Here is a 23017-nt window from a genome sequence, read left to right as displayed (position 1 = left end):
GTGAACCAATCGAAATAGGGAAAGGGGGCGGAATGGGGTGACCGACCGTTTGAATTCGAACAGTTGAATTTTGGCCAGAATTACAGATTTTTATGCATTTTATTTTCTCAGATATTATCAGATTATCACCAAACCTAGTAAATTTTCTTGCTTTGTGATGAGAATAAACTTTTATAAAATTCGATCGGATGATTGGCCAATGTGTAGACCTCTCTGTGTCCAATCACAGAGGAGCGTAGCTTGAAAAACATCATTGAATCATCACTATTTCAGCCAACAACAGTTTATAGGACATTATATTCGATAACATCACTTATTTTCAAATAAAATAGAGAATATTTTTTAAAACTTGGGAAATTGATTTTAGCGTCTCCATTGTGTCAATTGAATGACAACCCCTAAAACAAATCAGAGCATGAGACTTTGTGGAAATGACCAATCAATGTCGGGGAATGGGGCGGGACTTCATACAAAATGGCGGCCACGAGCAGAGAAGGTTTGCGGCGTCGGTGAAAATCTCTTGGAAAAAAAATCGGAAAAAAATCGATTAGAAATTGTTGACGAAGCATATTCACCCTCACATCAGTAAAGTTCAAGAGGTAAAGTATCGGTTTTGAAACGTGGATTGTTTCTGTTTGCCGACCGAACACGGGGCATGAAATAGCGTCAGTGAAGGAGGAACGAACGGCCCGTGAAAAGTGGTAGCTCGAAAGCCGCTTAATCTGCTTGTGTTTTATTCTTTTGCAAGAGGATTTAATTTAATTTTCCGGTCCAATCTGGATTTAAAATATAATCCTGAAGGAATATGAAGGAGAAAGACGTCTCGCCCAAAACTGGTGGTAAACGAGGGGAAGAAAGGCGAGGTGGCCATCACCAGCAGCCAAGGAAAATAGGGAATAATCATAACAGTATCAATAGGAACAACAAAAACCATGGTAATGCCAAGAGAACTCGCAATATCAGTGGCAAAAGGACCAATAACAGAGATTATGATGTTTATGCACCTAATCGAACTGCTAATAACTTGAGTCTTTCTTCTGCTTCCTCAAGGACTAGTAGGAATGAAAGACAACCTGGTGAATACAAAACTTTAAAGATCAGCAATCTGGGTTCCCAGTTGAGTGATGGTGCAATTGAGGATGGTCTTTTCCATGAGTTTAAGAAGTTTGGGGATGTTAGTGTGAAAATATCCAGGGATGGTGATGAAAGAGTGGCGTTGGTGAATTTCAGACACTCCGAGGATGCAAAGGCTGCCAGGCATGCCAAGGGCAGACTGGTGTTACATGATCGTCCTCTAAAGATTGAAACTGTTTACCCTGCACCAAAAGGAAGAAGTTACTCACCTGAACTGGATGGGTATTCTGCACCCAGTGTCCAGGCCAATCGTCATCGACAGAGATCTCTGTCTCCAGCAGGACTTGGCTACCGAGAACACAGAGCTCAACAGCGCAGTTCTTTGGGACGTCAGATAGCACCACCGCCGCCACCACCACCACCACCACCTCCTCCCCAGAGAGACTTGGAGAGAGAGCGTGATTATGCCTTTTATGAAGGTCGGGGTCGAACTGCTTATGCTCTTGAGAGGACTGCATTCAGGGAAGATGAAATCTTGCCAGAAGATGACAAACGAGCTAACAGGACGTTGTTTATTGGAAACCTGGATCCTTCTGTTTCACAAAATGATCTTTTGCTTGCATTTGAGCGGTTTGGTGTTATCTTGGAAGTGGATATTAAAAGGCCACCTCGAGGACAAGGAAATTCGTATGGCTTTCTGAAATTTGAAAACTTGGACATGGCTCACCGAGCTAAGATTGCAATGTCTGGCAAAGTGATCGGGAGAAATCCTATCAAGATTGGTTATGGAAAAGCAACTCCCACTACACGTTTGTGGGTTGGGGGATTGGGTGCCTGGGTTCCTGTAGCTGGTCTTGCAAGGGAATTTGACCGCTTTGGAACCATAAGGTCCATTGACTATAGGAAAGGAGACAGCTGGGCTTACATTCAGTATGAAAGCTTGGATGCTGCTCAAGCAGCTTGCACTCAGATGCGTGGCTTTCCATTGGGTGGACCAGATCGGCGGTTAAGAGTTGACTTTGCTGACACAGAGCACCGATACCCTCAACAGTATCTGCAAGCCTTGCCTCTTCCTCATTTTGATTTGATTGGGGATGGCCTTCTTCCTCGTGGTGCGGAATGTCTGAGAGGTAGGGAAAGGAACTCTCCCCCTATGCATTTTCGAGAAAGGGACCTTTTTCCAGGCAACGATTGGCATGTTCTTTCTGTTCGGGAAAGAAGTCGAAGTAGCCACGAACCATTTGAGCACCTTGATTGTGAAGTCCGGGATAGCTGGTCTCTTGAACGTGACCGTGAACATATTTTGCATAATTGGGACCAAAGAAGGAAAAGGAGAGGACCTGTGGATGTACGCCCTTCTGATTGTTCACCCAGTAATGATAGGTCCAGAAAGCGCCGTTGTATTTCACCAGATCGCAGCCCAGGTAATAGCAGCCGTGATGGTGGACGCCATAGTGACTCTGACCGTGATGCAAAGAATGAGCGATATTCCCCCAACAGAGGAGACAGACGTAACAGCGCGGAAAAAATCTCTAGCGGTAAGCACGAAGTCAAAGCCACCAGCTTACCTGAAAAGGAGAAAGATCGCAAGCATAGAACTATAGAGTCCATGAGCCCCCTGAAGAGCAAATCGAAATCTGATCTCAATGCCAAAGCATCTGACAGCTTCCAGGAATATGATCGCAAATTGAACGTAGCCTGGCATGGAATGCTAGTTCTGAAAAATAGTTCTTTCTCAACAAACATGCACTTCCTCGAGGGTGATCTAAGCGTTGCAACCAATTTGTTAGTGGACGTCTCAACTGGTGGGAAGGTAGCGCAGTTAAAAATCACTCAGCGCTTACGACTGGATCAGCCTAAATTGGATGAGGTAACGAGACGTATCAAAGCATCTGGCACTAATGGTTATTGTGTCCTGTTGGCCGTACCAGCTTTAAACAGCGTGGAACATGTGGAAGGAGTGTCCACTGGTTTAGAGCAAGCCACTTCACCACAGCGACCATTGAGGAACTTGGTGTCCTACCTAAAACAAAAGCAGGCTGCTGGAGTCATCAGCTTGCCCATTGGAGGCAGTAAAGAGAAGGACCACACAGGTGTGCTCCATGCTTTTCCTCCATGTGATTTTTCTCAACAGTATCTGCAAACCTCTGCTCGAGCCCTGGCCAAATCTGAAGAAGACTGTCTAGTTATAATAATTGTACGTGGTGCAGCTTAGAACTGAAATTGTATTGTCTCCTGTGGTTGTGTATTGTGATATGTATGGGATACAAAAGAGGATGAAATTCACCAAAATGCTACACAAAAGAGCTATCAGACACCTTAGCCACTTAGTACATAATGGATCTATCTTAATACTGCAAAAATACTGACTGGCTTGACAGCTTTGTCTTTGGTACAAGATGTTCAGCCAGTTGATATTGAAAAACAATAGTTAGGTAATCATGTGAAGTCTATTGACCACCCTCTCAGCATGTGCTCGCCTGACACCAAATTCAGCCATCATACCATAGTGGGCATATGGACACTAATGTCTTTGGCCAAGTCACCCACAGTGTGTTGATTCCCCTATGACTTTACCTTTCTCTTTTAGTAAAAAAAAATTCTCCTATTCTTAAGTGGAGTAGTTTCTTTTACTCTATGTCACTTCAACCTCTTTGAGAAGTATCCAGTACTACATTGAAATACACAATCACTCTCATTACTGAACATAAGCCGTGAATTGTATAAAGCTTGAATGCTTCCTGCATTGTTTACGGTAGTGAGTACCTCTCAGTGCTGGAGCCCAGTGGTTGGTTCTTTACTGTTTCAAGCAGATTATATTATTGGAAACATGGAGTCCTAAAGATACTCTTTTTAACATTATTATTGAGATCTTTATTGAGACGCAAAACATTTGTTCAAAATCTAGTCATTTTCTGGTTTTGTAAATGAGGTAACATATTAGAGCACAGACATCTTGCAAGCTGTTACATGTAATGTGCTGTAATCATTGTAGGCAGTTTTCTTTGCACTTAATATCTTTGGGCACCATTCATCCTCAAACTAACTGAAACACCAGTAAAGTAATACTTTATCTTTTGCCTTTGCCTAGTGATTTAGAAGATCCTTTTAATCATGGATCTTGGGCCAAAGGCTGTAAAATTGTTCATTAATATTTAACATACGCAAAGAGGGCAACTTGAGCTTTTCTAATTACTGAGTAGGCAAAGGATCAAAGCTGTGGGCCATGTATTAAAGCAATGATGGATTATATATCGGGAGTCCTGGGTGTGTAAAAGGAAAAAAAAAAATGTGACTTTCCGAAAAGATGCCTGTGTACTTGTTCCATAGGTGGTTAATTTGTCAGTGTTGAAAGGGAGTCTGAAGGGGATGGAAAAACATGCAAGAAATCAGAAGATAATGATGGAAAGTGAAATCTAGAGATTGTGCTGTGCTTGTCTGTATTGTCTACTAGTCAAAAAATAACTAGAGGCACATGCAAGTCTGCAAAGGAAAAAAAAATGTTCATTTGAAACTTGAGCATTTGATGAGGTATTTTACCAGTCCAAAAGGCATCAGCACTTGTCGATATTGTGCTGTTTGCAGTATTAGTTTGTGAGTTTCACAGTTACCCCAGTCCATCACATAAATGTTGTTTTCTCATTAATTGGGAGTTTTTGAGGTGATCTGGTCAAATCAAATTCATCAGTACAGTACTATGTGGAAGAAAACTGAAGGTGCCTCCTGAGAGAATTGTTCAGTGGAATCTATAAACAGTACTGCTTATCACTTGGGAGGTTGTGAAATGAATTTCACGTGAAATTTGCCAAATGAACTGAGTTTCCATTCACATGTGGCAGTGACAGCTATTCAGAACATTGCTGCAAGGTCAGCAATTATTTCATTTGCAGTATTCTTGCCCTAATGAGTGAGGCGTTTTGAACAAGTACACAGGCATGATTTGTGATTTTTTTAGAAAAACATTAACTCAAAAGAAAAGTGTAAATGTACAGAAGTGCACACTGACTGTAAAACAAATTACAAATTGCTAGAAATCTGACCAAATCATAAAAGGCTGTAAATGCTCAGCAGTTCAGTCATTGTTGTAAAATGAATAGTTCACTTAGCCAGTTTATTTGACATTAACAGTCTATATGTATATTTTCCAGCTCCCTAAATTCTGTCATGAATAACTAATAATGGGAGCTTCCTTGCAAAAATCTACTGGCTTAAGTTATGATTGTGCAGATTTTCAAAAAAAAAATTCCATTTCCTAGTTCTTGGGGTTGGATATGACCACCATTTCATTCCTTTGATTGATTTTCTGCAACCTGTGCAGGCTTACCTGCTGTGACTGAAACTCTGGTTTCTTTGCTAAGGAAATTTTTTGTAAAACAATAGACGTGGGTATTACTGGCAAGGCTACAATTCATTACATCTTCCATTAGCCAATGAGAAGGTCAGAGTGAGCAATCTCCAAATGCTGCTCACTGCTTAATTTTTCTTCTCCTATGAGAGAATTCTTGCTGCATCTTTTGTAGATTTCTGGTAGACAATTGGACTAGTAGAAACAACCCAATTCCGTGAGAGGTGGAATGCCATTGAGATAGGTGGCACTCTGAATGTGAGCATTTAAAGAGGGGAGAAAATTGAAAGGAATATTCCAGAATAATTCCTCATGCCATATCCTTTGCATATGGGCACATGGAAAATTTTCTGAAGGATTTTGTATGTTAAAAGAGATGTCCAGTACATTATAATGCAGCAATTTTGGCTTTGTGCTGTACTGTTCCAGGAATTGTTTTATCTGTGGTCCATTATAACTAGCCTTTACTAATAGTAGCTTCAAATCAGCAAAGCTAATTATATAAAATCATATATATAGTAATATTGGCAACAAATTCTGCCATGAGTAGTGACAAAATCATCATAAAGCTAAATTTAGGGAAGGCTTTTTGTGCTTAAAACTGAATGAACACTTTCACCATCATGTATGGGATCTTGAAGAATAAGAATGATGCACAACTTGAAGGTGCATCTGAACTGCAGAGCCTTGCTTAACTAAATTGGTATGGACTTTTAATTCATAAAAGCAAGTCTGTGTGCACTGTATATTTTGAGTAATTTTAAACAGTGAAATGCAAACAAAAATGGCACTACGTATATGTTTGAATGGTTTAATTACAATCAGAATTTTGGGCAACTGAGATGAGAGATTAAAACATGTGACCTATCAATTACTTAGATAGTAGGAGAATTGTCTCATGGTCCAGTTGTACAAGACATGCAGTTGTCCTGCAAGTTAGATTATCTTCAATGTCATGATACATTAATGATAACTTAAACATCTTTGGACAATAGAGTTAAGCCCAGTATAGAGTCGAGTATGTTAATGTTGGCTTTCTCTCAAAGTCGATAATTATAGCAAGTGGACAAGTTTTATTCTAACTTAGAGCTCCTGCTTTCAGTGAAGGCTCTAATTACCCCTAGCCCTTGTAAATTTACTGGGCAATCTCCTAGATATGCTTACACTAATGTCTTTTACAACATTTGAGAAAGACAGTCATACTGTAAGCTTTAGTTTTAAACTTCAAATTGTAGGCTTAATCCTCACTGCCCTGGCTTTGCTTAGTCTATGCCTGCTTCCACTCATCTGTAGTTGTGAAGAGAACCAGCCAGCTCATTCTTCAGGCTTGGCTGTTGCCACTGTAACCAGATACTCAAAAGTCCAGAGTCATGGTTATCAGTATTTTCCTTGTTTTCTTTTGTAATATTTTGTTGATTTGTTTTCTCCCCCCAGTACCCCAGCTGACTTTTTAAACAGACATTGAATAAACTAGGCAACTCCCTGTGATATTGCTGCACAGTGTAGCAGCTGTTGATACTGTCAAATGCTGGGAGTGTAGTGTTCAAGCAGAAGCACGTGACCTTTTTGGAGATGTGCTGCACAATTTTTAGACATTGTGCTGCTGCAGTCCATTGATTTGGTTGGAGGACCAGTACAAATTGGGTATGTTTTCAATTACTTACCTATGATTGAGCCAGTTAGTTTTGGTCACTACTATTAATATAAAAATTTCTGAAGTCCAACATGTCATTCTCTTTCCAATTCCCAACAGCCATGGCACACAGTATTTTGATGCAGATAACCCCAGCGCAAATAAGTGGTCTTAATTTTGTTTTTCAAAGTGTAAATGAACCAGTGTTAGATTATCATTGTAAATGAAGATGAAAAGTTACTAAGGATTTTGAGCTTCAGACAAGTCTTCAGACTTGCATTTGATAGCTAAGCTTGGGGGCTATTTAACATAGGACTTTTATCTTGGACAAAGATATCAGCTTTTACACCATGTCTTTGACAACTCCGCATAAAAGCATTTGTTTTAGAAAGCTAGGGTTTTATGGGTGCCTTAGTAAGAACCAGTTATCCAATAGCATGCCAATAGAATTTCTTTAGTGATGATTTTTTTCTTTGTTGATGCTATATGTACAATTATTGTATTATTGTTAGTTATATAGAAGAAGCTGCTGTTGCATGTTTTTTTTTGTCTAATTTGATATTTCTTTCCTGCAAAATCCAAATGGCAGAATGTTTGAATGGCAAACCTGAGGAGGATACTTCCCGCTGGAATTTAGTGCAAGCCGAAGACGATGTTTGTGTGAAGTAAAATGGCCTTTTGCAGGGGGAAATTTCTGGTTGTTTGTTTTTAAAAAGCTGGAATGGCAGCTTGAAAAAAATATATATAAAAAGTTCCTGTATCTTCTAATGTGAAACCAGGTCCTGTGTTTTGAGGGGAAAATGATCTGCTGCTGTGTGCTGTTTATAACTGATTTCTGGGGGCAAAAGGAAAAGCTATTCGGGCTCAACCAACTGAATACTGGCTTTCACAGACACACGTGCGTTGAGCTGATTATGTTGTCAACCAAAATCAATAAAATGTGTTTTCTTTTGAGGAAAAAAATCTGCCTTGGAGTAAGTTTGAATGAAGCAAAAAAAAAATGACCCCTTGCGTACGTTTGCGAGGCATTTTGTTTTGGAACTCCCCGTTATTTGAGGAGGAACCGTCAGCGTCACCGTTATCCTAACAGTGGCCTGCAAGAAAGAAACGATGGGGAGTTACCCCATTTCGAAATGCTGAGAATTGACCACTGGCTGATCGTCGTGATACTGTTCTAATTGAAGATCCAGAGTTGCTTGAAAAATTTTTTTTAAAGTTTTGATTTATTTTTGATCCGACATGAGAAGTATTTGAAGAATGTGAATCTTTGAAAATAAGTTTCGATCTTGCTGCCCATGACCAAACAAAAAACAAAGCCTCCCTAAATAAGTATTCTGCTTTTCTCGAATGCTGCCTAGAATACAGGCAGCACCCCCATGTTCTGGAGCTTTAAAAGCATGCCATTTCAGTTCTTAATTTGAAGAGGAAGAAAAGGTACAATACGTCTGATATTTCGTCAGGGCTAGCAATCGGTTTAAATACACTTTTACTGTGTTACTGATGGATGCGTTATGGCTTATAACAGTTTCACACCCTATGGATGTGCATGTCCTTAGGTACCCAAACTCATTCATACCTGTATTGCCTTTCAACTCATCACAGTGAGATTTCAACTCAAGTGTTTTGACCTAGGAGACCTTTTTATGTATTTTTAAAAATGAATATAATTGCCCAGTAACTAGCTGATAAGCTTGCACTGTTAACTAACAGAAGACGCCTGTTCTGAGTTTCACGTGCGCCTGCTGTTAAAACGCTTTGTAAAGGATGAGGGAGGAAGCACTCCTGCACTGCAGTGTTTACAAGACAGACAATCGATTATCAACATTGGATGCTATGGATTTTCTGTCTACAAAGGTGTTTACACTGTTTATCAGTATTGGTGTTTGCACCCAGGTAAGGTTTCTGAAGTGGGATTATAATGTTGAAGTGCAATGTTGTATGATTAAGATGTTAACTTTTTAAAGTTTTGTATTTCCTCAGTGAAGACTGCTTCATGAAACAAAATGTCATAATGATTTTGGTGTTAACGTTTTGCACACAATTCCAGCCATCCTATGTCTCTTAACAGTACAGGTTTTTTGTGGAGATATCAAAGTTTCTTTTAAAGCAATTTTTTAAGAAAAAAGGTTGTATGCTTTGGTACCTGCCATAGTTAACTACAATAACTTGTAGGCTGCTTGTTGGATTTGCCCAGATTTTTCTTATGGGTAGTTCAAAATTATAAATTCAGGATAATGAAAAGAAATTATAGTAGAATTGAGGAAAACATTAGATATTTGGAAATTAAAACTAAAACCATTCCCCCTCAAAGTTGTAATCTGCAAAATACATAATTCTTGTACCACCTTTAGATTTGTACCGTATTTGTTGATGCCAACTGAGTTTTAGTTGGTGTATGCCTAATTTCCTTATGTCCAGGTCATTGTTGCCTGATGCCAAGACTTCAGCCTTGATTAAAATAAAAACAGTGGTGTGAAATTAAATAGTTATTGTCACACTGAAAACATTAACCACCATCTTAGGAAAAAAAGGTTAATTGTAATTTCAATGCTTTTTCATATTAAAGATGATAAATTTCTATTTTGAAGTAATCATCCACCTATTTTTTTTAAACGTTAACACTTTGTTAACATCATCTTTCCTTGCAGCATGCAATGTAATGATTTTCTCCAAAGAACATGACTATTTTGAAAGTATGTGAACAAGTGCTTTTAGACTAAATTGCTTAATTTTTTTGTGTGAATTTTTTGACGTTCGTCAAATGCTTTAGTCTATGGTATTGTGATATGGAGGTAGCACTGGTTTGCTTCTCCTCCAGCCACCCTTGAAGCCAGATCATTCCCGTATGTTGTTTTCTCATTTTACTGAATTTAGATTTTTTTAGTTTTTGGCCAGAAAATCTGAGAGAACTGTTATGAGTATTCTGATTTCCTTTAGTGATTAACTGTCTAACTTAGTGGCTAATTGCATTCTCATTTTAAAATGCTTGCAATCATTGGAAGTGTGGATTTAACTTGTCTGTTCTGAAGGCTCCATGTTATACATTTATGACTCAGACACTAAAGTATTCTTCAATGCTTGTGGTGGACAGAGAGGTGAGAAATTGGTAAAATTGTCATCTTGTTCAAAGTCTGTAAGCAAGATGAGGTATGAACCGCAAAAAGCGATTCGTACTGTAAGTACTAGTTGAGGCATCTTAATTGAGCCCTGCACAGAATTGCTTTCATTTATACTTTTGTGCTTGGAATACACTTCATTGTGAGGAAGCATTATTTTGGTAAAATTTTGTAGCAAAAATATTTGGGTAGGGAAATCAGTATTCTGATTTGTTTTAACCAAACTCCCAAGGTGGTGTTCACCATATTTTGAAGAGATGTTCTTGTGTTTCTCTGAAACCTGGACGAACAGAAAACCTGGAATTGGGCAGATACTGTTTGAGAGATAAAAAGTAAATCTGTGTCAATGTGGATAACTATGAAAATGCTAATGCGTCATCTTGGCATCTGATAAGGAAAAGTGGGAAGATATAACATCTTTTCTCTTTATTTAATGTTTCATTAGTTTATTTTAAAAGATATGTCTATGCTTTGAATTCCTTTCCAGCCTGCATATTTTGAACTAAACAAAAGTAGCATTAATCTGTATTTGGGATTATATTCTCCACTGGACTGTGCACAAAAACAACTCAACAATCTATAGGGGTGGTATTATGGTCAGTGCTTTCGGAACAGATGCAGGAAAATTGAGAGTCTTATATATAAGTTTTTTGAGGCAAAACAAGTTTGTGGATGTTATGCATTTTCTATGAATTAATTGATGACCTAATGTAATCAACAAACTGTGTGACAGTAGATGGTGACTTAAAGCTGAATTGAAGCCTGCCAAGATGACCAGTATTATTAGCTTACTATTTCTCTGGGCATGATGGTTCTCTTTCCTTGCTGCTCTAGCCATCAATTTATAAATTCATTTATTTCTACTTTAAAGTTAGGGGAGCCCAAGGCTTGGTTGTAGTTGGTTTCAATTCTCATACCATGGAGTGCATAGTTGAGTACACAGAAGTGACTTTCTTGCTGAATAGCATGATGTATAAGATATTGTATTTTCTTATTATCCATGTGATTAAACAATTTGAGATTAGCAGGATTACCATGTGATTGCCATGTTTGGGATTGTTATTTATATAGAAATTCCCACATTTAGCATCTAATTGAATGACTGGACAGCATTTTGTCCCAATGAAATTAACCTCTGAGAAATAGTGAATTATTAAATATTTGACTGACTTGGTAAAATCTTGTCTTCGATGCCAATATTTTCATTTACTCGTTAAACTGCCCTCGCCTGGCTATTGCACTTGGCTTTGCAATTTCTGGATGAGGAAGGGGAGCAGAATGAGATGGGGGTCAGTTACTACTATTGTAAAGAATATGCTTTTAAAAAAAAACATAGAATGGAGAGCAGACTTTTTGAATATGTTTTAAGTGCTTTAACCTGAAAATGGATTGGGCAGTTAACTCGCCCCAGTGGAGTCAGAGGATTCAGAAAAACCAGGTACCACCTTCAAAGATTATCGCTTATCCACTTTATATTTAATGCAATTGCTTTCAATAATGGTGAGTGGAGTCTTTGTAAAGTGTGTATGTTCTTAATGAAAAACATAACATTTGTTTTAGGAATAGTCCACTATCAAAACAGAGTTGTCATACAATGCTGTCTAGTGCTTTATTCACAGTTGCTCTTTTCATTGGAAAGTTACAAAGAGTTTAAAATGGGTATTGCTAAAATGTTTCCTTCAGTGAGACTTAATAAAATCAAGCAGTGGAGTTAGTTGGGAAGTCAAGTAGGGCATAAATGGCATAGATTTTGACAAATGCTAATGTACACCATCATTGCAAGTCCATGTACAGTATTTGGTTTTGGTTTTAAAAACCAAATGACATATTAAGTAACTAGAAACCCACTCTGATTGCCACTGAGCAATTCCAAAACTATCTTCAGCAAATGTTGTTTTTTCCAACTTAAGTGCAATATGGTAGCTCCTTATTCATAGAGAACAATTGTGGAAAAGATAAGATAGTTTGCATAAAGCAAAGTTTGGTACTAATTAATACTTTATGATGGTTGCTTATGTTAAATATATTGTGTAGTCTGATTTTTTTCCCCCTTTTTCATGGACTCCACCTCTGCCAGGTATTTCTTTAGCATCCAGCTTGTTGATACCTGGAATATTTAGTTCCTACATGAATAATAGCAGGATGAACAGTTCTGCTGTATCTGAGCTACTTCTGGGTACTGATGCAGGATGGAGAGGATTGAGCTTGAATTACCCTACCTTTCTTAATTAGGGAACATAATCTGACTCTTTGGCATTATTTTGCAGTAAAATGAGAAGGGGCATTGTCCATTTTTCTGCAGTTTCTTAATTCCGTACACATTTCCTACATGTTCTGTTTGGCCTCATTGTCACATTTCTTTTATGTGAGAGAATAGAATGCACATTCAAGTTTAAAATACTACTGTGTGTATTTGGAGTACAAAATGAATGAAGGGTTATCAATTGACCAGGTAGACAAAACCATAAAACATGCTGGATCTGAGGAAGATGAATTTGAACAGTACTTGGAGTTGGAAAGTTAAAATGAGGGTGTGCAAGTTCAGCTTGTATTCTCTTGTGTGTGTGATCTGGTTGAGTATTTTTCCTAGCCTGAAAGTGATGAAGGGATTCTTTGTATGCCTGTTTAATTTGGTGCAAGATTGATCAATTAGAGAAATATTCTAATTGAGTTTACAATACAGAAATGTAAAAATGAATCTTGTAATGAGGCTTACTCCAATTGAATCTGTATTGCATTCAGTTTTCTGTAATCATAAATATATGCTGATCTAGGCAAGGGTGTGGTGCAAATTCAAAAAATATATGTAATTAGAAGAAAAATTTGGAGTGGTAGGCATCTGGAGCATGCTGCTGGGGAAGTGGTGGAAGCAGCTACCATAAGCAATGTTTAAAAGACATCTGGTCAGCCAGATGAACAGGCAGCAAATGGGCTTAGTCCATGTGCAGGCTGATAGGATTAGTTTCAAATTGATATCATGCTTGGCGCATTCTTCGTTGGCTGATAGGCCTGTCTCTTATGTTTTAAACTGAGGCATGTTTAAAGACTTGAGTGGAATAGACAGGGAGACTTTGGTGGAGGAATACTTACATTGATTCAGACTAGTACTGATGGATCTTTCATTCGTCTTGAGGACAGATATGACTTTTACTTTAATGTCTTTTCAAAACGGAGTGAACTTTTGATAATGTGGCATTGAATGCTGCCCAGATTATGTTCTTGGCCCTCCAGAATAGAACCTAAAACTTTTTGAGTCTAGCTTTTGATGATAAGAAAGTATAAGATGATTATAGTTACTACAGAGACACCCTTAATATCTGGATCCTCTGAGCAACTTCTAGATTCCATTTCTTTCCACATTTCCTGCAGATGGGACATCAAAACTGTTCACTCCTCTGCTTTTGTCCTCTTTTGGGGTAATCCAAGTTAATACAAATCAAAATCGTGATCAGTCCGATATTGTGGGAGTAAAGAAACAATTGGTAACCTTTTGGTTGAGTACTATGGACCTCCCTGAGTATTTTGGCAGAGCAGATTTATAGCAGATTCATACCCACTGCAACTTCTGTTTAATAGCAACTTTTCAACTTAGGAAAGGTCATTTTAAATAAGTTGCTGTTAAGCAAAAATGACACAAACCATAAGGAAAACTTAAGGAAAGATCCGAAAGGTTCTAAGAAGCAAGATTTCAAGGACCAACTCGAAGGAGGAGGGGGTAAATAAGCTGTCGAGAGATCCTGGGACTTAGGCAGCTAAAGGCAAGACCGACACTGCTGGAGCATTTAGAATTTAAGAACACGTAAAGGGCCAGATTAGAAGAACAGTTTTTTTTTGTCTGAAGGAGGTTGCAACTGTCGTACAGAGAAATAAGGTTGAAACTAACAAAATGATTTGTTAAGGATATTTGTTTACTTAAGATAGCTCAGCAAAATTAACTTCTTTGACTGAAAGTTGTTCTGTTGATGTTCCTATAATCCATGCTTATGTCTGATTTTGTTCTCTATCCTTTTTTTAAACTTAGTTTCCATTCTTTTAAAATAGTCTTTGTGAATCCTTCATGCCCACTTTTAATCTATGCTTGCTGTTCTAGCAGCATAACTTAAACCAAAGTTCATTTCTGAATTCTTAATTTTAGTTTCGCATTCCTGTTTACTCATTTTGGGAAAATGGATGAAGGGAAAATGAATATTTTTTAAAGTAATATTTACAGCAAATTATGAACAAAATGTCAATTAACTACAAAATTCACTTTCTGCTTGATTGATATGTTTGAAAATTTTGTGAGGTGCTGCCTAAATAGTATTAATTCTGTAACTGAGTTTTTCTCAAATCCTAATCAAAATTGCTCAACATAAAATCCTCCCTCTGTCAACATCTTAATCTCTGTTACAAGTAAAAGTATGAGCACGACTTCTAATATCTCCAGAAAGGGCTCTCATAACCAGGAACATCACTATACTTCGGCACACCTTTCTTTAGCTTTTACTACTTTCCCAGATGTTCAACTAAACTGTTCTATAATTTGAGGGAAGCAAAAAGGAAAATTCAGAGTACCAGTAAGTGCAGTGTAACAGTTTAAAACTGAGCCGAAAAAGGAGCTAAGTAACGGTAATAAATTAGCATGGTCAGTGATAATGATGCTTTATGCTTTAAAATGTTGCATTCTGTCTTGGAATGAATGATATAACAAAACATTCCTCTAGAAAAATCAGGGGTGGACAAAAGGGTGAGATCTAAAATGCAGTATAGACTTACAGTCGACAATCAGTAACTGTTCATGTGTCAAGGATCAGTATTACACCATTCACTGATCTGTTTCTAAAATCAATGTATTTAATGTGGTAAAATGGTACGAGTCTGATGTCCTAATGGAGCTCCTGGAGCAGTTATATTTCAATTTGTAAACAGAACAGTGAAACTTGCAATTCGTGTTTCAAACTAAAAAAAACTTCTTCATGAAGTCTACATTATCTACTTTAATGTAACAATTTAGTCTCTTAATTGTGAAGTTGTCTACCAATTAGGCAAAAGTGTTAACGCAAATTTACCAGACCACCAAGGTGATAAAATTCTATGGGGAAAAGCAAGAAAAAGTAGGATTAGGTCCAGGAAATGTATATGAAAATAAAATAAGACCTGCATTTGCAGGTAATTTGAAATAAAAATTGTAAATTCTTAGCAGACTGTACAGAGTTAAAACTGAGGAAGAAAGCCCTTCATTAGAATTAGAGGGATAGGAAAATTAGGTTAACTGTGAAGGCACTTTGCTTTCTATTGAAAACCAATTGAAAATAAACTGGATAAAGAAATTAGTTGTAAATTTGGGTAGTGTCAAACAATTAGATGAAATACATAAGAGGTGATGAAGAGGCCATAAAGTAAAAACAAGGCAACTTTTAAAATTGACATTTGGTTTTGCCCTCTGTAGAATGTGTTTTAGTTGTACTTTTTTATGAAAAGTCTTAGCATTTCTTCCCCAATGTGATTGGACCCCTAAATGTACCTCCATGGGAACGAATTGTATGATTTTTTTTCCCTTGCTTCAAAAGCTTTTCCATTTGCACTGTTATTCCAAAACTGTGATTTCTGGAATTTTATTGCTTCTAATTTTATTTTATTTGGCCAAATGACTAGAAATCGATCTAGTTGATAGCAAAATTGGTAAGACACAGGCTAGAAATAATCCCTTGACTATTTTTTTTTCTAATTGCAATAACATTCATTTGAATTATAAAATACGCAAGTGCACTGCCCTCTAATAAATATATATTAGAAATGCAGGGAATTTCTTGTTTTATTTACAAAGGCAAATATAAATGATATCAGCAGAATCAGCACCAAAGATCATTGAATTTCAAACAAATGCAATCATGTACCGTTTTGTTTGGATTGCCTTAAGCTTATTTAATGTTTGATTTGTCTAGGATAGCTTCTGCCCACAAAAGGCCCTATTTCCAGTCCTACATTTTGAGATTATACTGATTGGACTTGCAGAGTACGGTCTTTCAAACTGTACTTTATTTTTCCTTTGGTGAGATAGTTCGGCAAGAGGAACAGCCATAATGGACTTGATGTTTAGTAATGAACCTGGCCAGGTGATGATTTTTATGTGGGAGAATAGTTAGGAAGTGGGGATCACAACTCCTTAAATTTTAAATTGGCTTTGGATTAGTATAGACCTTATGGAAGAGTATTAAATTGGTGCAGAGCAAGTTATGAGAATATTAGGTAGGAATTGGGGAGAAACTGTTTTTGGCCGAGTCTATATCTGGTACATGGAAGGTGTTTAAAGATGAACTGCGCAGGGTATAGGACGGGTATGTTCTAGTGATAAGGAAAGACAAGGTAAAGGAGCCTTGTATGTCAAGAGAGGTGATGAATTTACTCCAGAAGAAAATGGAAGTGTGCAAGGTTTAGAAAGCTAAAATCAAACAGATTTGAGAATTATAAAGAAGCTTGAAAAGTATGACAGAAGAGAATTAAGAAAATCAATAGAGGCCATGAAAAGTCCCTTGGCAAGCAGGACTAAAGAAAATCTCGAACTATTTTATACATGCATCAAGAAGATAACTAGCGAGTGGTTAGGATCATTCTGAGGAGAAAGCATGAACTTGGAGGTGTAAGATGTGGGTGTGGTCCTAAAGGAGTGCTTTGCATCAGAATTTACCATTGAGATCAGCATGGAGCATGCCTCCTTGCTATGAGATTTCAAGATAAAGAGGGGGTAATGTGCCTCTTAACATTAAGGTGGATAAATCCCCAGGACCTGGTGGGATAGATCCCACCTTATTGAGAGAGGCAAGAGATGAGATTTCTGGGATCTTGACCATTATTTTTGCGTCCTGTCTAGCCACAGGCAAGTCCCGGAGGACTGGCAAGTAGCTAATGTTCCATTATTCAAGAAGGGAAAGGGGGATAATCCTAGAAGCAATTTACTGGCGAGTCTTGCATCATTTGTAGGGAAGTTACTGGATAGGATTTATGAGCAGTTGGGAATCCACTCATTAGGCACAATCAGCGAGGCTTTTTGGGAGGCATGCCTTGTCTCATTATCATCATTGAGTTTTTCAAGGAAGTGATGCAGATATTTGAAAGTAGGACTGTTGTTTACATGGATTTTCATAAGATTTTTGATGAGGTCTGTCGTAGAGGCACATCCAAAAAGTTAAGATGCAAGCGTCCGCTGTGAATTGGCTGTTTGGATTCAGAATTTGTTTGCCCATAGATGACAGAGGGTAGTAGTCAATGGAAACTTATTCTGGCTGGAGGTCTGTGACTAGCAGTGTTCCACATGGGTCAGTATGGGGCCCTTTGCTGTTGTGACATAAATGACCTGGATGAAAATACAGATGGGTGGGTTTGTAAGTTTGAAGATGATACAAAGGTTGGTGAAGTTGTGGATGGCGTAAAAAGACTGTCAAAAAAACGGTATATTTATCAATTGCAAATGTGGATGGATTTTAAACTGGCCAAATGTGAAGTGTTGCATTTTGGGAAATTAAATGTAAAGAGACATACACTGTTGACTGCAAGACCTTTAACAGTTTTATGTACAGAGGGATCTTGGATCCAACCCCACAGTCCCCTTAATGTGGCTACATAGGTTGTTAGGATGCTAAAGAAGGCATATAGCATGCTTGCTTTTATTTGTCAAATTGAGTTTGAGTTGGAATGTTATGTTGTAACTTTATAAAACTCTAGACTACATTTGGAGTGTGACATTCAGTTCTGGTCACTCCATTACAGGAAAGATGTTGATGCTTTGGGGAGGGTGCAGAAGAGGATTAAGAGGATGCTTCCTGGGTTATAGGGTGGAAGAAGTTGGGCAAACTTGGGTTGTTTTCTCTGGAGCGGTGGAGTTTGAGGAGAAATCCAATAAGTGATTTATAAGATTAGAAAAGGCATAGATAGAATAGATGGTCTGTATCTCTTTCCCAAGGTTGAAATGCCTAATATTAGAGACAGTGCTTTTAAGGTAAGTTCAAAGGAGATATGCAGGACACGCTTTTTTTACAAAAAAAAAATCATAGTTGGTAGGTGCCAGGAATGCACTGCCTGGGTTGATGATGGAAGCAAGCATGATCGAGGCACTCAAGAAGCTCTTGAGCAGGCACGTGAATGTGCAAGAAATGGCAGGATATGGACATTATGTAAGCAAAAGTTGGGCATCTGGTTACCAATTTCATTAGTTTGATGTAATTTGGACTAAAGAGACTGTTCCTGTGCTGTACTGTTTTATGTTCTAAATATTTTCAAATTTCATGCATGCGAAATAAAAATATAAAAGCAATGCATAAAAAACAATGTAGCCAAGCTGGGGGAAGGGGGAAATCCTTTGGCAAATTACGTTCTGCTATTCAACTAACTTTTGAATGCCATTTTCAGCTATATATTTGGACCTATCTGGAAAGAGCAAAATGAGGTTATTCCTTCTGCATAAAAGGTGTCCCATTTTGGTGCTACACACTCCTGTCTGCCATTATGGATTGTAATGCAAGTAGTAGGACATGGTTGTAAATTGGTCTATATTGTTATGTTCTCAAAGCAGAAAAGTGATTTGTAAAAGAGAATTAGAAGTAGGGGTAAAGCCCCTACTTGGTCCCAGTTTCCAGCATCATGCCTCATATCCCTTGATACCTAAAGGCATCTCAGTCTATTGACGCTGCTATATTGGGTAGAGAATTGTTGTTGCATGAATGAAGTCACCAGAGAAAAGTACTGGTAGATATAAAGCAGCTTCTTTATTCAGCCAAACAAGGTGCAGCAGGCATCATACGGAGACGCTTTTGGTCGAAAGGTCTGGCTGGCCTTAGTGAGGCTCGATGTTTTGTGTGCCAAACATCAAAGGACTACTCCATATTTACAATATATGGACAATGCTTTCTTTGTAACTACACACAACCTTCACACCTCCCCATTCACATCCACACTGCAGACATCCAAATGAATTTTACTCGACATTGTCTGGTCTGGGATTCATGACTTTTAGGAACCCATTGTTCAGAGCTGCACTCCATATTAAATCCACAATGTGAAGACTGGTAGCCAAAGTCATTTGGTAAATGTTTATGACATAAACCCAAAAATCTCTCCCAACAAGAATTTTAAAGGTTTGCTACTCTGGATGAGAAACACAAATCTTTTTAACTTTATCTTGAATGGCCAACCCCAGATTTTGACACTTTATTCCCTAGTTCCAGAAACCCCAGCCAGGCGAGACATCAATTCAACATCTACCAAATCCATTGCAACATTTTTTTTTAAAGTATTAGATCACTTCTCGTTCTTCTAAATGTGAAACTATTGGCCAGTCTATTTTATCTGAGATCCATTTGACATGTCTAGCATTCTCAGTTGGGTGGCATGGTGGAGATATGTCTCTACCAAAGCAGGCATAAGGCACTTTTGCCCTCTGGTCACCCTTGGGCACTTCAAGCCATGGGAGCAGGTAGATGGTCTTATGAGCAGCCGGTACATATCACTAGTCCTGGTTATGTGACCACTAACTCCTGGCAGAAAATCTCTACAGAGTATTAATAATGGCTGGTGTCACCCATCTTGTAAAGACACTGCCCCGAAGAAGGCAATGGCAAGCTACTTCTGTAGAAAAATTTGCCAAGAACGATCATGCGACACATCATATGACACAGCACATAATGATGATGATAATTCTCAAAATCAATCTGGTGAGCGTTTATTCCCTCCATTGCAAGTATGTCTTTGGGTAGTGTTAGCAGATCTCTACAGATCAATCTGGGTATGGTCTCACCAAGGCCTTGCATAATTAAATTTTCACCCTTGTGTACACTTCCTGTTGCGATTTAAAAACTAATACAGTTTGCCTTTATAACTGATTGCTTTACCTGTATTTTAACATCCACTGATCCCTTATAAACATCAGTCTTTCAGTCTTGCATTATTTTTTAATGCTTTTCTGCTTTTGAAAAAGAGAATGCCCTTGCATTTTTCTGCAGCATGTTCAATATGCCAAGTCCTCACCCTTTCATTTAACCAATCTGTGCCCCTTTGATGTCTGCAAGCTTCCATGTTGCCACCTTGATTTGTCATTGATTAACTTGGATATGTTGCACATAAATCCCTCATCTAACTCATTGATTTAGATCATGAACCTCTGCAGGCCAGCATCAATCACTATGGCACCTCATTGCTCAGTTTCCCAACCTGAAAATGCACATTTAATCCAACAGTTTCTACTCCATTATGTAATCTTTATTTCACTGGTGTATTTCCAATAATACTATAGATTTATTGTTAGAGCATTTATCTCTCCTCTCCCCCCCCCCCCTCGGTTTAGGACGTGTACATTTAGAAATTGACTTTGGCTACCAGTCTTCATATCAGTTTATTAATCTGTTCATGACCTTTTGGAAGTCCGTATTCATCATGTAGCATGTTATGTGCCTCATCTATTGTTGGCTGCAATCTCAAAAATGATTAATATTTTTTAATGGTGATTTCCTTTTGTATAAAAATTAATCTGAATCAGTTTTATTATCACTGATATGTCGTGAAATTTTGTAAATACTTAGCAGGTTGGGCAGAAACTGGAAAGAAGCAAACCTGATGTTTCAAAGTCCATGCTGTCTCAATTCAATACCATTTTCCAAGTGCCAGTTATCACTTCCTTAATAATGGACTTTGGCATTTCCCTAATAATGCTAGACTTGTTTTCTCTCTTCCACCTTACTGCAGTGATATTGAACCTGATGAAACTGCATCTGGACTATTGTGCATATTTCTCTCATTGGAACCATTCAGTGGAATGTTGGCAGGTTTGTTGTGTGAGGATAGATTGAGTAGCCCATGCCTTTATTCTCCCTGGGTTAAAAGGTCAAGGGGAAGTCTTATTAAAACTTGGAAAATTTACCGTGCCCATGGTCTGTTCTTTATCAAATTATGGTATTGCTTTGCACTGCTGTAACTATATGTTATAATTATGTGGTTCTGTCAGTGTTAGTCTTTGGTTTGTCCTGTTTTTGTGTGATATCACTCTGGAGGAACATTGTATCATTTCTTAATGCATGCATGCATTTCTAAATGACAATAAACGAGGACTGAGTGTTCTCATAATCTAAAATTCTTCCAATACTTAATTGGCTGGCTGAGGGCCTGACATCCAGGACCCACTCTCAGAATAAGGGCTCAACCTATCTTTGGACAGAGGTGTGACATTTTTTCCACTCAAAAGTCTGACAAACTTTTCTCTACACAAGAATTCAAATGCTTTTTTTCTTGCTCTAATTCCTTGTTCTAATGAAGGGCTTTTACTATAGGTACTGCCTGATATCCCATGTATTGCTAGCATTTTTCAGTATTGCAGTGCAGTGCATCATTTAGTTACATAGGTTAAGAAGACATTTAAGTGTTGGATAGTGTAGTTTTGAAGAGGATTGATAATAGAGTCCAAGGCAGTTTATTTCTGGACTGAACTTTGTGGCTCCATGTTTTGTAACTTCCCTCGTACTATCTCACTTCTCTTTATTTTGAATACAGATGTCAGCTTATGTTTCTCTTTCCTTTTCTTTTACCCTTATCAGTGACTCTATAATAGCTTTTGCTTTCTGTATACCCTCTATTATAGATTGGAACTAAATTTTGTGTGTGCATGTAACAAAGCATTGTTTTCTACTGTGCCACAGTTTTCCTGGCCCCTTCTCTACAGAACTTTCCCTTTCTTGAACCAATTTATTCATGCATTATCTTCCTAGATAATATCTTTCATGATTCATTGTGTTATACCAAATCCATCGTAGGAATATAAAATACTACTACATTAGAAGTACCATTGTTTATGCAAACTATTAATAAATGCTGATTTCTAGTTTTAAAATTTAAGATGGGTATTTTCAGACTGTAGTAATGGTTTTGTTATTGATAAATTATTCCAGTGCTGATTCACCTTTAAATCAAAGAGGGGCTCCATAATGGTCTATTTCCATTTAATGTTTTTCCTCTATTCTGGGAGTAGGGTGAGGAGAATAGATGTGGGAGCAGCACAGTTCATTAGCTGAATTCCACAGTCTGATCGCACCCAAAATCATCATTCTTCTCTGCTTCCCTGCTTGCTTCCACTCCTTCACCATCCACCACCCTCCTGCTCCTCTCCCCCCCCCCCCCCCCACGGGAGAGTCCTAGGGAAACTAGTTGGCACAACAAAACATGATCATCTCCTCCTCTTATCCACGTTTCAGCAGGTCAGTGAAGAATCCTAGATTTTTCTGTCCCCCCTGTAAAACGATGCCTCCTATCTTTGTAGTTGGTTGTTTTAAATCAGAGCTTCCTTGACTTAGCTGATTCAGATCCAAACTGGGTAGTGAATGTGCTAATTGATTATTAAGACATGTTGTGGCAAGTTAAAATCAATACAGTAAATCCAAGATGATTTCAGTCTTTGAAGCAAAAGATTGCCAAGTTGCTCTGTAATAGCTGGATTATATATTGGGGGATGCTAGCAAGTCATCCAATATTAATTTGTTCAGTATAAATCTGTATTACTCAATAAGCATTTTTAAACTAGGGACATAAATATACTGGTTCAGTGGATATGAAAAAGTAGCAATGTGCAGCTTTGATCTTGTGAGTAGAGACATAGAGTATAAAAGCAGGGAAGATGCACTGAATCTTTGTAAAACACTGGTCTGAAATCAAATGGAATACTGTGTTCATTTCTAGTTGTGACTTGTAGGGAAGAAATGAATTTGATAAAGGTGGACCAGAAAATATTTAAATGGCTGCTTTCCGGGTTGGGGGCCTATACTTACAAGGTTAGCTTAGAGGCTGAGTCTTTCTTTAGAGAAGAGAAGGATGCAGGAAGGTTTAATAGAAGGA

At 38.0% G+C, this 23017-nt stretch overlaps 1 protein-coding gene across 4 annotated transcripts in view; it reads left to right on the top strand.

Moving 5' to 3' along the window:
• Positions 1 to 477: 477 nt before the first annotated feature.
• rbm15 (RNA binding motif protein 15) overlaps positions 478 to 23017 on the top strand; it is a 61059-nt gene continuing 38519 nt past the window's right edge. For all 4 annotated transcript variants that reach the window (XM_063065464.1, XM_063065466.1, XM_063065465.1 and 1 more), the window contains exon 1: positions 478 to 8945. In XM_063065464.1, coding sequence (XP_062921534.1) covers positions 806 to 3289 — 2484 coding nt within the window. In that variant the 5' untranslated portion in view covers positions 478 to 805 and the 3' untranslated portion in view covers positions 3290 to 8945. The remainder of the gene's footprint in view (positions 8946 to 23017) is intronic.

The sequence above is a fragment of the Mobula hypostoma genome, chromosome 13, assembly GCF_963921235.1.
Source record: "Mobula hypostoma chromosome 13, sMobHyp1.1, whole genome shotgun sequence".
Taxonomy (NCBI): Eukaryota; Metazoa; Chordata; class Chondrichthyes; order Myliobatiformes; family Myliobatidae; genus Mobula; species Mobula hypostoma.
Note: the sequence above shows the minus strand (reverse complement) of the source record. Positions and strands in the feature narration are given on the sequence as shown.